The 18,279-nt window shown below is 48.5% G+C and overlaps 1 protein-coding gene across 10 annotated transcripts in view; it reads left to right on the forward strand.

Moving 5' to 3' along the window:
- PPP6R3 (protein phosphatase 6 regulatory subunit 3) overlaps positions 1-18,279 on the forward strand; it is a 1,665,951-nt gene that overhangs the window by 1,537,981 nt on the left and 109,691 nt on the right. For all 10 annotated transcript variants that reach the window (XM_086957827.1, XM_086957831.1, XM_086957834.1 and 7 more), the window contains one exon: positions 855-1,005. In XM_086957827.1, coding sequence (XP_086813953.1) covers positions 855-1,005 — 151 coding nt within the window. The remainder of the gene's footprint in view (positions 1-854; positions 1,006-18,279) is intronic.

The following is an 18,279-nucleotide window of genomic DNA, read 5'->3' on the forward strand; positions in this document are numbered from 1 at the left end:
TTAAGGATGTTAGCCACTAACAGCCACTAACAATATAGTTTCAAGCGTTATCACCTCAGCCAGACGGTTGGATGAGTTATAAGCTCTGAGTTCCCATCCCCCTTCCACCTGATTTTATCCAGACAAATTGGTGTCAAGAACCAGGGCTACTTACCTGCCAAAAGTGGTAACCCCTTTTCACGTAGGTCAATCGATTACCCTCCATCCTTCTATTCCTCACTCCATCCCACAAAGGAGGAGAAGCAGCTGCATTGGTTGGAGCCTAGGCGGGTGCTCAACTACTAGCTAGACTTCACCGAAGACATACAACTGGATGGCCAGGTGTTTATTAGTTAATTCGATGCTAACAAGTGAATAGCAGTGCTGAAAAGAACCCTCTTGAGATGGATCATCCTGTGCATCAAAACAGTCTGTTTTCTGTACGACGTTAATGTCAATCATTAACTTGTCTCGAAGGCTGAGAAAAATTCATGGAAACTGGCATAGTTGCGCCAGATCGGGTGCTTAAATGGCTGTGATAACATCACCAGATGCCGCTTCTGGAATTGATTTAAAGCTAGCATCCCCTACCTCCAATGTGAAATCTTTGAAGTTTCCATATGTAATCTGACACCTGGGATTGTTCTACAGGTGAGGAATCTGCAGGTAGAGTGTCCACCAGATAGATCATTACTGCAGGTAAGTAACTTTTTATTTCAGAAAGAAGTGATGTAGTTGGATGATCTTAGCAGCATTCTGTGCCTTTTCTCATAAATGTTAGAAATTAGGGAAACAGTTGATTAAGGTTTTATCATTCTTTAAATTAATTAAACAAAAAGTCTTGTGAGGTTTCTAAAATGATACATTTTTTGCAGCATTGGCGACAGTAGCTATGGAGGCAAGCTCTGATGGTGAAGATGAAATTGAAAATGCAGACCAAGTAACTGAGACTGTAATGAATGGTAGTATGAAAGAAACCCTTAGTCTTACTGTGGATGCTAAAACAGAAACTGCTGTTTTTAAAAGGTAAGTATTGACAATGATGCATGTTATTGAAGACCTCAGATTGTTATTTCTACTCAATGAGAGTGTACAGGTAACCTGATAACTCTAAAGATTGATTTCATATATCGGGCTCATGTAAACTGCTGTTTGTTACATCCAAGTGTATTTTAGGCATAACAATCTGTTTAGTTTTGACTTTACAGAACTGTCTGCTAGATCTTTTTTCACTACTCTTTTAAACTATGTATTTACATTCGGCTTCAGAGTTCTAAATACTCTTCATCTATTCTTGACCATTTGGAAGTGGTAACCTTGTAACGCATGAGGTGCAGTTTTTAGTAAATGGCAGTGACTATAGTAAGCACACTGGCCATCTTGGTCTGCATTGCAAGTAACCCTTACTCAAAGTATGATCTAAAAATGCTCTTAATTAGGTTGTGTTATTGTTAAAGAAATTAATTTTGGTTTGGGAAACCCTTGTTTGAAAATGCTTTTCACAGCATGTGAATGTTGGAAGGTGGGATCCTTCTAGCATGGTTACCTCTACTTTTTACGTGGTGTCAGTGTGTTTTTGCCTAGACTGACTGGGACCCTGCTAATCAGGACCCCATCTCTATGCTGCCATGGAAACAGACATTAAACTAGTAGAGATGCAATTAGAAAGTGGAGCCTATTTAGAATCAAAGGAAGCCATAGAAGAAAAAAGCCGAAAGCTTAAAGAAACCCTGACCGACTATCTGGAGGATATAGTGAGAGAAAAATGGGAAAACAGTAAACTGTCAAAAAAAGAGTACGGCGAAGGATGCGGGAAAATGTTAGCATGGAGAATTAAAACCGATCAATCCAGGAATAATATAGCATGCATTCAGAGTGAAGATCGAACGATACAAAGCTCTGACGACGCTGTAATCAGACAGGAGTTCTCAAATTTCTTCTCAAATCTATACAGAGAAGATACACATCCAACTGAAGAACAGATTAAGAACTACCTGGATACTGTACAACTCCCAACATTAACAGACAAGGAAAAAATAGAACTAGATAGCGAAATCAAATCTGAGGAGGTTAGAGCTGTCATAAGTGGCTTGAAAAGAGGAAAAGCAGCCGGGCCAGATGCACTTCCAAATGAGTTTAATATGGCCCTAAAGGAAACTCTAGTCGACCAATTAACAGAACTAATGAATATTATATATCTAGACCACGAGAAAATTCCAGATTCTTGGAACGATGCAACAATCAGCATTCTTTTAAAACCTGGAAAAAACCCTAAGCTATGCGAGTCATATAGACCCATATCGTTGCTCAATTGCGATTACAAAATATTCATGCAAGTTATATCAAAAAGATTAGAGAAGGTCATGCAAAATCTGATTAATCCAGACCAGAAAGGCTTTATAAAAGAACGGCAAATTCATGAGATCACCCATGAATTAATCGCAGCAATAGACGTAGCTACTTGTGGAAAATTACCCTTAACTATAATCACTTATGATGCTGCTAAAGCTTTTGATAGAGTTAATTGGGCCTTCTTGAATGAAATAATTAAAAAAAAACAATCTAGGAAAAACTTTGGCCACATGGTAAGGGAAATATATAACAACCCAAGAGCAAAAATTATAGTTAATGGGAACTTAACGAGCAACATCAAGATACATAGGGGCACAAGGCAAGGCTGTCCGCTGTCGCCACTACTTTTTAATCTTTATATAGAACCACTGGCCTGCTCTATCAGAAAACATCCCTCAATAACGCCTTTCAAACACCAGAATTGGTCAAAAAAAGTTGCATTATATGCAGACGATCTTATGACATTTACGGACAACTATGAAAACGCCAGTCAAGCAATTGAAGAAACGTTAAACAACTTTAGCAGGGTTTCAGGTTACCTTATAAACCAGGAGAAAACAGAGGCGATGAATTGGAACACGAGCCCCAATATTACATTTATAACAAAGACAAAATAAAATATCTCGGAAATATGTTGGTTAAAGAAATTGAAAAAATCCCACAAATAAACCTGAGCAGAGTTGCCAAAGACATGAGAAAACTACTCAGAGTCTGGACGGGGCTACCACTTAGTTTTTTTGGAAGATCCAACGCAATAAAAATGACTATAATTCCAAAACGTACATACCTTTTTAATACTATTCCATTGGAATTCAAAAAAGATGTTCTGAAGAAGATCCAGGGGGAGATAGCTAGCTTCATCTGGGCATACAAAAGCACGAGAATAAGCTGGAGCAAACTAAAGAGGAGGAAAGAGCAAGGCGGAATAGCAAGCCCAGACTTGTATGAGTATTACAGATCTTTTCAATTCAAGAACTTTAGACCCTTATTAAAGAAACATCAATTCTACCCAGACTATCTATAAAATATAACGGACAGAACAGACCACTTCCTATTTAAGTTTGGTCACCCAAAGTTTTTCAAAAAAATCAAATTAAAGATCTTATATAATGCTGTAAGGCTCTGGAATCAGATCAGAAATAATGTTAATATACCGTATTATAGTTCAATGGCCCCAATATGGAACTCTCCAGGGATACCTGAATGTCTGAAAGATTCCTTGGCAACACCACTAAAAAGAGCAGGAATAGAAAGATGGGGACAATTGATGGTGGAAAACAAAATAATTGCGTGGGACCAATTATATGTAATCACGGAAACTAAATTATCAAAATTCAAATATTATCAACTGAGCAGCTGGGCGAATACACTAACAGAAAGAAAAAAGGGTAGCGAGAATCTCGAAAATGAAATGATAAAATCATCACCAGTAAAGAAAGAAATATCAAAATGGTACTGGGCCCTCATCGGGGCTGGAGAAGAAGATTTTTTAGTTCCAGAAGCAACATGGAAGAAAGACATGCCTGACCAAGACTTAGATTTACAAGCTATCTGGCAAAGATCATTTGAAAAATGTTGGAACTGTATAAAACCAGCCGCTTTAAAAAGGAACCATATGTTCACTATGCACAGGGCATATTGGACCCCAAAGAAACTATCGAAATTTAAAGGAACAAATACAAAATCTTGCCCCAAGTGTGGGGAGGAGAAGGTGGATGATATCCACATGTTCCAGAAATGCCCCGCACTCTGCTCATACTGGCATGAGATTGGTAAGACGTTGACCCTGATATTGGAAATCCAGATAATTGTAAGTACCCCTCTTATTATCTTTGGGATAGATAATATCAAGGAGGTGGGCACGGGTAAGCTAACTAAAAAACAAGAAAACCTCCTATTTGTACTGATATTACTAGCGAGGAGGGAGATTTGCATAAATTGGGTTAAACCATCACCACCCTTACACGCAAGTTGGTTAAATTCTGTAATAAAACATAACAAACTAGACAGGAAAGGGAAAAGTTCCAGGTGAGTAAACTTTTGGGAAATATGGGAACAACATTTTCAGATAGACAGTTAAACCATACGGGGGCTCCGGAAAATAAAATTCCAATGATTAAAGCGATGACAATAATTCCAGACAGAAAATATTTCTGTCGAGTAGCCAGGAAGGCTAGCTCCTCCACCAATCATCGGAATTATTAATTAAGATAAAGTGCAAGGGAGAAAACTGTATGGCCATACGTCTCAAAGGGATACTCCCCAAACCCAGCCGAATATATCGGGGCAGTGAAGGTACAGAATATGGGACCATAAGACTCCCGAAGTCTCCTTATCTACACAATCGCAAAATGAGGAGAGAAAAAAATAAATAAAAGATCAAAACGATAAAAATCTAACATACTATATCAAAATAGCACAAAAAAACAGCCACTTGCAGAAATAGCACTTATAGAAACCGCCTGGGGCTATTACGACAACATGGCAGGCATTATTTCAAACTACGACCATGACTGCGAGGTGCGCAGCATCTGGCACGGAGTCACACGGACCCCCTTAACAGTATCTAGGAAAGCAAAGTCTATGGACGGTGCACAACGTTGTGGAGGTGAGGCGTCGCTGTCTAGGCAGTTTCCCTGGTTGCCATGGGGGAGGTGAGGTGAATGCGTGTAGTCCGCGAGGAGGCTATGTGTTAAGTCGTGGGCAGGGGAAGACAGCCATGAGGCGTCTATTCCAGTGACGCAGTGCGAAGTCAAAGGTTAATGAAGTCGCCCTCGTCTGTTATCGTCTTGTGTTAACTGGATGCAGGCTGTGACAGCGTCGGAGCGAGTGTTGGCATCGGGAAGGCTGATAATTGCAGGCATAGTCAGAGCTGCGGTGCAAGCAGGGCAGTGTGTCTTGCACTTCACAAGCGGTGCCCCTGGCCTCATCTGCATCAAGGGAGACTCCTGCTGCCCCTGCTGTTCTGCAAATCTGAAAGATACACATTAGTGATAGATTCCTTACCTTAGAATTACCCCAGATGTCAGACTGGATCCAGAGAGTTTTCGTCAGCAGTACCCCTGTGCGTCGGAATGTGGCGTTGTGCGGCTCTGCGTCCATCATAGGCATCTGAAAGAAACACGTTAGTGTTAGATTCCTTACCTTAGAATATCCCCAGGCGTCAGTCTGGATCCGGAAACTTTTGCGTAGCAGTACCCCTGCGCGTCGGTAGGCGTCGTCTGCAGGCGTCCCCTGCGGCTCCGCGTCCGTCGTCGGCGTCGTGCGCCGTGATGACGTCGCTGGAGTATATAGACGCCGCCTCCGCGCGCTGACGTCAGTTCTTCTTTTTTCCGCGCCAGTGGACGCAGATCTGAAGAGCAGTACTCCGGTCTTTTGACCAAGTTTTTCGTTGTTATTTCTCTAATTGTGCCTGATAGGATGCCTGGGTTCAAGCACTGTGATGACTGTGAGCGCACGATGTCGGTCACAGACCATCACCGCCTCTGTCTCCGGTGTCTGGGCCCCGACCACGACGTGGACTCCTGTGTCGACTGCCGGGCCCTCACCAACAAGGCTAGGCGGGAGCGGTCCCGCAAGCTGCTGGAGCTCCGGGTGTCGGCCCCACGTCGGGACCGGGAGCGGTCCCGGTCCGGCCGGAGGTCGAGAGAGCGTTCGAGGGAGCGGTCGCGGAGCCGCGCCGAGCGTTCCGGAAGTCGACACCACTCGTCAGGCTCATCAGGTAAAAAGCACAAGAAGTCGGGGCGTCGTCATCGTACCCCCGACTCCCCCCGACGCTCGCGCGATGCGGCCGGGGGCTCGGGTGACCCCAACCCCGCGGCTCCGCGAGAGTCGCCGGCGCGGCCTGCCTCATACCCTCCGGTCCCTGGGCATGGCGCGACGCCTGAGGAGATCGAGGCGTTCCTCATGGCCATGAGGGCGCTCGCTTCTCCGACGGGGCCTACGGCGCCTTCGGGCCCAGTGCTACCGTCTGGGGGCCCTGGCGGTTCGGGTGTCCCTGCCTCGGCGCCGTCGGGTGCTCCGGCCCCGGCGCCGCCGACGGCTCCGACCCCGGCGCCGCAAGGGCCTTCGGGATCGGCGCCGGCTGGTCTTCCGGCCTCCCCGGCGCCGTTACCATTGGGGTTACCCCCGACGCCGCCCCCGCGCGGCGCCGGTTCTCCGGTGCCGGCTCCGGCCGGCGCCGTCCCCTTACCTTCACCGACGCCGGACGCGGCGCCGGACGGGCGTCGCTCGACGCCGGTCCCGGCGCCGATGGGGCCCATGAACCCCGAGGAGCCGGTCTACATCGTTGACTCCGAATACGGAGAAGATGAAGAGTTCGGTGAGGGTTGGGAGGGGTCCGAGGACCCTCTGTCACGCGAGTGCCAGTATGACCCGGACTGGACAGGTGACTTGGGGGATGCCAGTGGTCTGGACGACTCTCCTAACCCTGGTTTGATCTCTCCTCCTTCCGTGGCATCGGTGGAGGGAGCTGCCTATTCTGTGGTGCTGATGAGGGCTGCCAAGGCCTAACACCTTGAGCTCCCCGTCGCGGCCGTGAGGCCTAACATCCTCACCGAGGTCTTCAAACCGCAGTCATGCCCACAGGAGCCACTGCTGCCGTTTAATGAAGCCTTGTCAGACGTTCTGTTGGGCACGTGGTCCAGGCCCGCTTCAGGTGCGCCTGTTGATCGGAACGTGGCCAGGCGCCACCGTCCTTGTCCGGACGACCCCAAGTTCCTGTCTACCCACCCCACTCCTGAGAGTCTGGTGATCCAGGCCTCGACCTCCCAGTCCGCATTCCCGTCGGCCCCGCCCGACCGGGAATCCAAGAGGTATGACCATTTTGGCAAGAAGGTCTTCTCGTCCATTAGTTTGGGCCTGCGGTCTTGCAACACCGCTTGCCTCTTGGGCCGCTACACCCACTCTGTGTGGGATACGGTCGCGGAACTGCTGCCAGAATGCCCCATGGAGGTGCGGGCAAAACTCGGTCACGCTGTGGCTGAAGGCCGGGATGCAGCGAAATATTCGATACGGTGTGGTCTTGATACGACCGACTCGCTGGGCAGGGCTATGTCAACGACGGTGGCGATTCGTCGCCACGCCTGGCTGAGATCCGCCAATTTTTCGGCTGATGTCCAGAATACCTTGATGGACATGCGTTTGATGGCTGTCACCCGTTCGGTGACAAGGCGGACCACGCGCTGGAACGCTTCAAGGACTCCAGGGTCACGGCCAAGTCCTTGGGTCTCTCGACCCAGCGTCAGCAAACGGGTTCGTTTCGTCCCTTTCGTGGCCAAGGAAGGGGCGCCCCCACACGTGCTGCCAGCCACGCGCCGCAACAATCCTTTCAACGCGGTGGCGGCCGTGGAAACCGCCGTGGTGGCGGTCGGGGACAACGGCGGGGTCAGACCACACCTTCCCCCGCAGCATCTACCCCTAAATCCTCCTAGTCCTTGCTTTCGGCCCCATGTGACGCCAGTGGGTGGCAGGGTTCGCCATCACCACGCTCACTGGCGCACGATCACTTCGGACAGGTGGGTGCTGCAAATCGTCCGAAGGGGCTACCCCCTCCCCTTCGAGACCTCTCCTCCAGCCATGCCACCGCAGAACCACCGTGTGTCGGGGGACCACTTGACACTTCTGCAGGAGGAAGTTACGGCCCTCTTGGCCAAGGGGGCCATCGAGCGTGTTCCTGGGCCAGAAGTAGGGCGTGGTTGCTATTCCCACTACTTTCTGGTGCCCAAGAAGGACAAGGGGGGCCTACGTCCTATCTTGGATCTAAGGAACGTCAACGGCTTCCTCCGGAAGGAGAAGTTCAAGATGTTGACGTTAGCTCAGGTCTTGGCTGCTCTAGACCCACAAGACTGGATGGTAGCGTTGGACTTGCAGGACGCCTATTTTCACATTCCCGTCCTGCCGGCCCACCGGCGTTACCTGCGGTTCACGGTAGGCCTGGAGCACTTTCAGTTTATCGTGCTCCCCTTCGGCCTTACCAGCGCCCCACGGGTGTTCACAAAGGTGATGGCGGTGGTCGCAGCCCATCTGCGCAGGTTGGGGGTTTCAGTCTTCCCCTACCTAGACGACTGGTTGTTGAAGGCGGGCTCGCCCCAGACAGTCGTCCACCACCTTCAGATGACGGCAGACCTCTTGCACGACCTGGGGTCCCTCTCAAAAGCTCCTTTTCATCGGAGCGGTTCTGGACTCGGCGCAGTTTCGGGTTTATCCTCCGGAACGGCGGGTTCGGGATATTCAGGCTTTGATTCCCATCTTTCAGCCGCTATCCCGAGTTTCGGTCAGGTTGACGCTGCGGCTGCTGGGACTGATGGCTTCCTGCATCCTTCTGGTGCATCACGCCCGGTGGCGGATGCGGGCTCTGCAGTGGGACCTGAAGTTTCAGTGGGCACAGCATCAGGGCAACTTGTCCGACCACGTCTTGATCTCGGAGGGCACTGCGAGACAACTGCAGTGGTGGCTTACGGACCGCGATTGGGTCAGGGGCAAGTCCCTCTCCCTTCCCCAACCGGAGCACGTTGTCGTGACGGACGCGTCCCTCCAGGGCTGGGGTGGCCACTTGGGAGAGGCAGAGATCAGAGGCATCTGGTCTCCGGCGGAGTCCCGGCTCCATATCAATCTGTTGGAGCTGCGGGCGATTCGTCTGGCACTGAAGGCATTCCTCCCCTTTGTCAACGGGAGTGTAGTGCAGGTGTTCACCGACAACACCACCGCCATGTGGTACTGCAACAAACAGGGCGGAGTGGGGTCGTGGACCCTTTGCCAGGAGGCTCTGCGCCTCTGGCAATGGCTGGAACGTCAGGGCGTGACTCTGACGGTTCAACACCTGGCAGGTTCTCTGAACGCCAGGGCGGACGAACTCAGCCGTCGGTGCTCGATGGATCACGAATGGCGTCTGAACTCGGACGTGGCGCAAGGCATCTTTCTGCAATGGGGAGAGCCTTGGTTAGATCTATTCGCCACAGAAGAGAACGCGCAATGTCATCAGTTCTGCGCGTTGGAGTTTCCAAGACGGCACTCGCACGGCGACGCCTTTCGGCGCGAGTGGAGTTGCGGTCTGTTATACGCCTTTCCGCCTATACCACTTCTGCCCAGAGTGCTGAAGAAGATCAGGCGCGACCGGGCCCAAGTTATCCTTGTGGCTCCGGACTGGGCTCGAAGGTACTGGTATCCCGAGCTACTCAGCATGTCAGTCGGTCCCCCGATCCGCCTGCCTCTTCAGGAGGACCTTCTGTCGCAGCAGCAGGGGACGGTCCTCCACCCGAACCTGTCCAGTCTCCACCTCCATGCTTGGAGATTGAGCGGCGGCAGTTGAGGCCATTTGACTTGCCTCCTGAAGTCTGTGATGTTATTCTGGCAGCCAGGCGTCCCTCCACTAAGTCGGTATACGCCTGTCGGTGGAACAGATTTGTGGCATGGTGCACAGCAAAGGCTGTGGATCCTCTTTCTGCCCCTCTTTCGGAGGTTCTTCTGTTTCTTCTTTCTCTTGCCCAGCAGGGCTCTGCTCTGGGCACTATCAAGGGCTACCTTTCTGCCCTTTCAGCCTTTTTGAGGCTTCCTGATCAGCCTTCTTTGTTCAAATCCCCGATTGTAACTCGATTCTTGAAAGGCATCACTCACATGTTTCCACCTGTTCCGTTTGTGATGCCTCAGTGGGATTTGAACCTGGTTCTAACTTTCCTGATGTGTGCTCCCTTTGAGCCCCTTCATTCTTGCCCTCTCCGTCTCCTGACTTTAAAGACGGCTTTCCTGGTTGCCATCACCTCTGCCAGGAGGGTGAGTGAGCTCCAGGCTCTTTCTGTCCAACCTCCTTTCCTGTCCATTCATCCTGACAAGGTGGTTCTGAGGACTAGACCTTCTTTCCTGCCCAAGGTTGTTTCGGCCTTTCACATCGGGCAGTCCATCACCCTCCCTTCCTTCTTCCCGCCTCCGCATCCTTCAAAGGATGAAGAGCGGCTCCATCGTCTGGACCCAAAACGTGCGCTTTCATTTTACATGGATCGCACACGCCAGTTCCGGGTGGATGACCAACTGTTTGTTGGCTACGTGGGTGCGAAGAAGGGACGGGCGGTTTGTAAACGAACCATCTCTCGATGGGTCGTCCTCTGCATCAAAGCGTGCTACTCTTTGGCTCGGAAGGAGCCTCCTGTTGGGCTGAGGGCCCATTCCACTCGGGCCACGGCGGCTACTACTGCCCTGGGCCGGGGAGTCCCCTTGCAGGACATTTGCCAAGTGGCTACGTGGGCCTCGCTGCACACCTTTGCGAGGCACTACTGCCTGGACAGTCAAGTCCGGAGGGATGGCTTCTTTGGCCGTTCTGTCCTCCAGGACTTTCTGGTGTAGTTTTGTATTGGTTCGCAGACCCACCACCGGGGTTGGTATTGCTGGGGTATGTATTCTAAGGTAAGAAATCTAACACTAACGTGTTTCTTTCAGATGAACAAGTTACTTACCTTCGGTAACGATATATCTGTAAGAAACATTAGTTAGTGTTAGATTCCTTACCGAACCCACCCATCCTCCCCGTTCTGCGAACTGATACCTAGGGTTAAGGTCATCCCTTTCAGGGCCCTAGTTTTACATGGCACCAGTGTTGGTTCTCTCATGGCTCTGCGTCTCCTGGCGCGGAAAAGCTGTGTGCAAAGAACTGACGTCAGCACGCGGAGGCGGCGTCTATATACTCCAGCGACGTCATCACGACGCCGACGACGGACGCGGAGCCGCAGGGGACGCCTGCAGACGACGCCTACCGACGCGCAGGGGTACTGCTACGCAAAAGTTTCCGGATCCAGACTGACGCCTGGGGATATTCTAAGGTAAGGAATCTAACACTAACTAATGTTTCTTACAGATATATCGTTACCGAAGGTAAGTAACTTGTTCATCATGGTCGCTGGGATGATGTAGCGGCAGCTACTTAGACGCCTCCCTCGCGCGCAGACTTCAATTCTTTCTTTTTCCGCACCAGCAAGCGCAGATCCAGAGAGAGCGGTACCCCCAGTCAATGTTTGACTCAGTTTTTTGGGGACTTTTGTCTCTGTTCTTTTGAGTGTTTCACTTCTGGTGTATAGTGTGAGAAAGTGGCTCTATATATACTGGACCAGAATAAGGTACAGTGTGTGTATTGAGTCCAAAAATCCAAGAGGTATAACAGAGGTTAAAGCCAGGTGCGACCTTACTCTCTAAAGTGGTAGCTTGGTTGAGCAGTAAGGCAGTACTAGAGGACAGTGTGAAGCATTTGTTGTACACACTCAGCAAAAGGTTTCATACACTCAAAGACTGAACTCCAGGCCAATTGTTTTTATATCAAAGATATAGTTGCTTTATTTTTAGAACCAACAGGTATCAAAATATACTGTTCTCAATATGAGCGGTCTCCGATAAGTACTTTGCAGAAAGGCAATGAACTTTGTAAACACCATAGGTACAGGGGTTGCAGTAGGCAACACAATTCTACACACAATTTAGCATTGAGCTCTATGGCTTTTTCTATACAAACACAGTTGATTACTTTGGTAGTTCCAGGGCTGGATCCTAGATTCAGTCCGATGGTCTAAGCTGAAAACAATTTAGTAATAACATTTTAGTTATTGCAGTGATTTTTCAGGAATATAAAGCTATTTTAATAGTTCACACTTAAAAACTTTTCCACAGAAATCTGGCAATGTTATCCAATGGGAGAAATTTCAGGTAGCAGGTAAAGTACAATCTTGTTACTTTTGTAATCCAGTACTGGGCTCCTGGGTCCAGCACTGGGATCTCAGCTTAAAACAGGTAAGTAATTACGTTTCAGTATTTGGTATGATTTTTAAAGAATATTTCAAGTTTTCAAAAGTTACTAGTAAACCTGACTAGGATTACTTTTGCGGTTCAGTACTAGGCGACAATGCAGTACTGGCTTCTCTCCTGATCCCAGGTGAGTACTTCGGAATTCCGAATTCGGTTGATTTTATGTGAATATTTTAGGTTTTCAAAAGTAGGCACTTAGAAGATTTTTCGAGTCAAACCAGTCAATGTTTACCAATGGCAGGTAAGTGAGTTACCGGTTGCCAGGTAAGTACTCGGCTGGGAAAGTTAGGGTACTGGGCATAGACTCAGGGGTCCCCTAGGGTCAGGTAGTTACAGTTGGTTCACCCTCAGCGGCACAGGGGCGGCCGGGTGCAGAGGTAGTTAGGCCCTTTGTTATCCAAAGAGGGGCAGGGGGCCTCCGAATGATGGCTGCTGGCTAACAGGCCACGCGGCTGTGGGAGCTGGGCTCCTGGTCACTTGCTCAGGGCAAATGGGAAAGTAGAATAGGGTACAGGTTGCACTGCCAGGGGCACTCGGGCGGCTGGGTGCAGGGTGCTTTTGAGCAGTTGGGCGCTCAATGTTATTCAATGGGAAAGGTAAAAAGGGAACAAAGGCTTCAGACTCTGGGACGGTGATTCTTCAGGTGCGACCACCACTTCGAGAGGTAAGTTGGGATCCTGGAGAAGTTAGGTACCCCAATGGGAGGCACAGGGGGTTGCAGGGCGCCGGGTGCAGGGGTGTCTTTGGGTGTCGTGGAAATCTTACCCTCGGCTGGTTGTGGTTGGAGGGGTCCCTGGTTCTGAGGCTGCAGGTGTCTTCTGGTTCGTCGAGGAGGGTCTTTGGGCACTGGACTTCGGGTCCCAGTCGCCGGGGGGACGTCCTCGTGGTCTTGGATCACTCGGGCACGGGTCAGGCTCGGCCGGTGCAGAGTGGGCAGGTCTTGAGCTTTCTGGCTGGCAACAGGGGTTGGTTGTTGAAGCAGAGCCTCCGCTTATGGGAGTCAAAGTCTTTAAGAGGGTCAAGGCAGGCAGGTTCTAAAGGTGTCCCAAGGTTGCTGTCCGCAGGAGTCGCCAGGATTAAGCCGAAGCACGTTCCAGGATCGACAGGCCGGTAGGGCTGGGGCCAAGTCAGTGGGTGTCGTCCAGTGGTTAGCAGCTGCACAGCGGGTCTTCTTCTTGATCTTCTTTCTTCTTTTCTTATTGGGATCTGAGAGAGGAAGGTTCAGGGAGCCCCTAAATACTGAATTTAAGGGTGTTACAGGTAGGGCAGGGACCAATAGGTCCCTGTCCTGGGGTGGGTCCAGACATGGATTGTGGGGCATCTCTAAGATGCCCTCTGTGGTGCATTTTTCATTAAATACCACGCTGGCATCAGTGTGTATTTAATGTGCTGAGAAGTTTGATACCAAACTGGTCAGTCTTCAGTGTAGCCATTATGGTGCTGGGGAGTTCGTAATGTCGACCTCCCAGCGCCATATACTCTTAATGTAATCACTGCACTTATAGTGCCCAGGAATGGCCCTGGGCACTGTAGGGGCACAGGGCTCATGCACCTGCGCCCACACCACTGGCATAGGGCACCCAGCTAGAGGTGTGACTGATGTATGTCAGGGCAGTGGGTTTGTGGGCATGGCACACATTCCTGTGTGCCATGTAGACTCTTTGTTTAGTTCTGTACTTAGGCACTCAGCCTGCAAAGGTAGTGTGTGGGTGCAAGTGTACAGGGTCCCTAAGGGTCGCACAATAAGTGCTGCAGTCCTTAGGGGTCTTCTCTGGTCACCATGCCCTGGGTACCTAGGGTACCATTTAATAGGGGCTGACAGGTGGTCAGAGATGCCAATTGGGTTTTGGTTTCAACACCGTTTAGGGAAGGAACATAGGCCCTCTGTACCTGGTTGGCAGGAGCCCAGTGCACACTCAGTCAAAGCACATCAGCAGTCAGAAAAAAGTGGGTGCATAACAATGCAAGAAAGATGGAACTTTATCACACAACCTTCCCCCTCCTCCCTCCCCCTACCCCCCCCCCCCCCCCTCACCTCACCAAACGAAAGGTGATGAGACTAGCCTTGCCCTATGGAGTCTTCATTGTCTAAGTGGAAGAACCTAGAAAGTCCATCTGCATTGGCATCAGCAGTTTCTGGTCGGTGTTCCACTTCAAAGTTCATACCTTGTAGGGAGATGGACCATCTCAATAGTTTTGGATTTTCCCCTTTCATCTGCATTAGCCATCTGAGAGGTCTGTGGTCAGTTTGAACCAGAAAGTGAGTTCCAAACAAGTAGGGCCTCAACTTCTTCAGGGACCAAACCACAGCAAAGACCTCCCTCTCAATGGCACTCCAACGCTCCTCTCTCGGGAGTAGCCTCCTGCTTATAAAAGCAAAAGGTTGGTCTTGGCCTTCCTCATTGATCTGGGAGAGGACTGCTCCTATCCTCAGTTCTGAGGTATCAGTCTGCACTATGAACTGCTTGGAGTAGTCTGGTGCTTTTACAATGGGTGCTGAGCACATTGCTTCTTTCAGGGTGTCAAAAGCCTTTTGGCATCTAACAGTCCAGTTTACTTTCTTGGGCATTTTGTTGGATGCGAGTTCACATCACCTTATCCTTATCCAGATCATCACCTTATCCTATTCCACCTCCATCAACAGATTACAACTCGCCCCTCTAGTTCTGATCCACCCACATGGTCGAGAAACATATCGCAGATCAACACAGGAGTTAGACAAAATATCCTCCCTCCTGCCCATCTCCCCGGAAGGCCTCTCCACTGAAGAACTCACATCTCACTACAACGCTACCTTGACCTCCATCCTAGACGAACTAGCCCCCTTGACACTGAAAAAAAACAAACACCCCCTCCAGATACTGGTTCAACAAGGACATTAATGAGGAAAGAAGACAGCTCAGAGCAGCAGAACGTCTCTGGAGAAAGAACCCCTCCTCCAGCTGTTACGAAGAACTCAGAACAGCAAGACGAAAATACAAACAACATATCAACAATGAAAAATCCAACTTTTTCTGCACTACACTGGACAAGGCCAAAAACAGACCAAGAGAACTCTTTGACATCATCAAAAAACATCAAAAAACAAACATCTAAGCCAGTGAACTCCCGCGTCCAACCCTCTAAAGCCTTAAGTGACAACTTCGCCAACTTCTTAAACGAAAAAATCTCCAAGATCAACTTTCACTGGACTTAACCTCCAGCCCCCAAACATAGACTGCCTCACCTCAAGCGAAAACACTGGGAGAACTCGACCGGCAACAATTTGGTCTTCCTTCGACCCCATCACAGAAGCAGAGATCCTTAACCTCATTGCCGCCTTCAAACCCTCTTCACACAACCTCGACCCCATTCCCTCTCAAATGACCAAAGAGCTAAAACTCACCCTGGCTCCACTCTGGTGCGAAATCATAAACAGCTCCCTAAAAACTGGCACCATACCAGACTGCCTTAAAGTCGGCCAAGTCACTCCTTCTGAAGAAACCTGGCTTAGACTCCACCGACCTGAACAACTTCAGACCTGTCTCCAATCTCCCCTTCTTAGACAAAATCCTAGAAAAATGCGTTCTCCGTCAACTGAACAAAGATTGACAACATTAATTTGTTAGACCATCACCAATCCGGCTTTAGAAAAGGCTACAGCACCGAAACTGCAATCTTACACATCATGGACGACATCCTCTACTCCCTCGACTCAGACCACTGCTGTCCACTCATCCTCCTAGACTTTCAGCCTTTGACACTGTAGACCATAGTCTTCTCATCAAAGCTCTCAAAGAGAGGGTCGGTGCAGACGAAGTGGTTCTGCAATGGTTCTCCTTTTTCCAAAATCGCTCACAAAGTAAAAATCAAATAATTTGCTTCTGACCTCCTCCCCGTGAACAGAGGTGTCCCTCAAGGATCCATTCTCTCCCCTCAACTGTTCAACATATACATGGAACCCTTCACCTCCATGCTGAAAAAAGCAAACATCCCTTTTCATCTATATGCAGATGATAATCAAAGCTACTTGGAAATCTCAAACAGAGTATTGCAGCACTCCGCTTATCACATCAGATAAAGTCTCTTGTTAATTCTTTTAGCACTTCAAAATATCAAAACAGTCCAAAGGCTCCTGGGAATTTCTTCTTTTATTTTTTTGATTCCAACTCCAATCCCCTGCCAACGCGTTTCGCCGAGGTTACTAATAACCTTCCGGCTTCATCAGGGCTGGAAGTAATACAAAATGCGTTTTTTACAATCCGCACCTCATCATACAAAAATTTTTTTAATTGCAGAGCCCTTTAAGACCCAAGAAACATCCCTGTGCTATTCACACCTATTCTAGGTGATAAGAACATGCACAGAATCCTTATCTGTTGCATCGCACACCATGTGATACATCCAACAATTGTGAAAGATAACATTCTGGAAAATTGGGTGAATGATATCATACAGTACTCGTAGGTATTACATTGTTGCAGCAATCATTTCATGTGTTACAATTCAGTGAAAGGAAAACTATTTATTTCAACTGAGACCACTCGTGACATTTTCATTTTAACCCCATACGTGCTATATTAACACTAAAGAAAGTATTTACCTCCGCTTTGCTTTATTATTCAACCTATTAAGATAAAAGAAACGGTTCCTTAGCCTATTTCATTCTAGCATGAAGGCTAAGTTCTGAATCAATGTGCATTTCCTCAATACATTCCACGTAAGTTCCAAATAAGTCCTTCCTCCTGTTCTGGAAATGTAATCCTCTCCAGTATCCTTACTCTAATTGGTAGATCCAATAAAAACAAATCCGTTCACATCCGTAATCCTAAAATAAACAGAGGCACACCCGTACCTTAGTAATTTCAAAAACCTTATAACGTCTATTAATGCCGCCATCCAATGGTCGGTCTTACCTGAGTATGACAAGCAGGGCGTGTAATGCGGCGCTACAACTAATTCTCAGAATATCCCAATTTCAAATCAGACTGGTGAGTAATCCATCTGTAAATTAACAAAGACTTAAATATACCTTCTATCAGATCCTTACATCTCAAAGGCAAATTCCCTTACAAATTCGAAGCGAAAATCGTACCTTCCCTTCGCCGATTCCGTAAAAGAACCTCGTGTCTCTCCGCCGCCCGTTTGTCTTTTGATTCTCCCTGCAAGATCACAAGTTACCTTTACTCCTTCTCAAAACATTGCTTTACAACTACACCCCCTCCACACTCAACTTGCTTACCTCTCACGTTGTTCCAGTGTGCCTCCATGGGAGGTAGATCCTTCTCCTACCTGGCAGCTAAAACCTGGAACTCACTTCCCACTCACCTTCGCCTTACTCAGAACCACCTAGCATTCAGAAAGCAACTTAAAACGTGGATATTCGACAAGTAATTCCCCACCCTTCTTCAAGCGCCTTGAGACCCTCTGGGTATGTAGCGCGCTATATAAATCTCTTGACTTGACTTGAGTACAGGAAACACACTGCTACTTCCTGCTACCATTAAAACGGCCTCTGTAAACAGGAAAAACTGACTAACCGCTATGATTCCTCGGCCGCCATCTTAGAGCGAGTCTTTCCAGGACTTTTAATATTATACACTTACATTTCTTCATTATATCATTCTACCTAGGGATGGTGGATATACTATATTATGTGAGGTTTGCAAATTATACCAAAACCCCAAGATATCCATGTCAATATACCAAAAACATTATTGCTCAGCGCTGATAATTTTCCAACCTCTGATTTAGCCACAACTGGCAACCATATAGGACCCAATAGGTCAACATATGTTTGACATTGATTGCTTATTGCCAGTTTATGATCAGACTCGCTAGAGAATGTTCCTTTTGCCTCTTTCTCATTCGAGCGCGTGGGTACTCGATATCCACGTCCCCAGCCCCATGTCCTCCAAACGTTACTTTATGGACACTGTCAATATCTGAATCAATCACCCAGAAAAAATTGAAGCTCCAGGTCAAAATTTAAGCCATCCTCTACTGCCCTTAAGTGCATGATCCATCGGCCCTCCTGCCTCCTTAATCTCAGTTCCCTGTTCCCACCTCGTGGGTCAACATGTATATGGTCAATACCATAATATTTGAAGCTTCTACTTTGATCTTGCTTGTCGCAATTGTGTATATGTTCCGCTATCGGATACCTCGCATCATTGTTTTTGACCG

This window comes from Lissotriton vulgaris, chromosome 2_1 (assembly GCF_964263255.1).
Source record: "Lissotriton vulgaris chromosome 2_1, aLisVul1.2, whole genome shotgun sequence".
NCBI classification, from domain to species: domain Eukaryota; kingdom Metazoa; phylum Chordata; class Amphibia; order Caudata; family Salamandridae; genus Lissotriton; species Lissotriton vulgaris.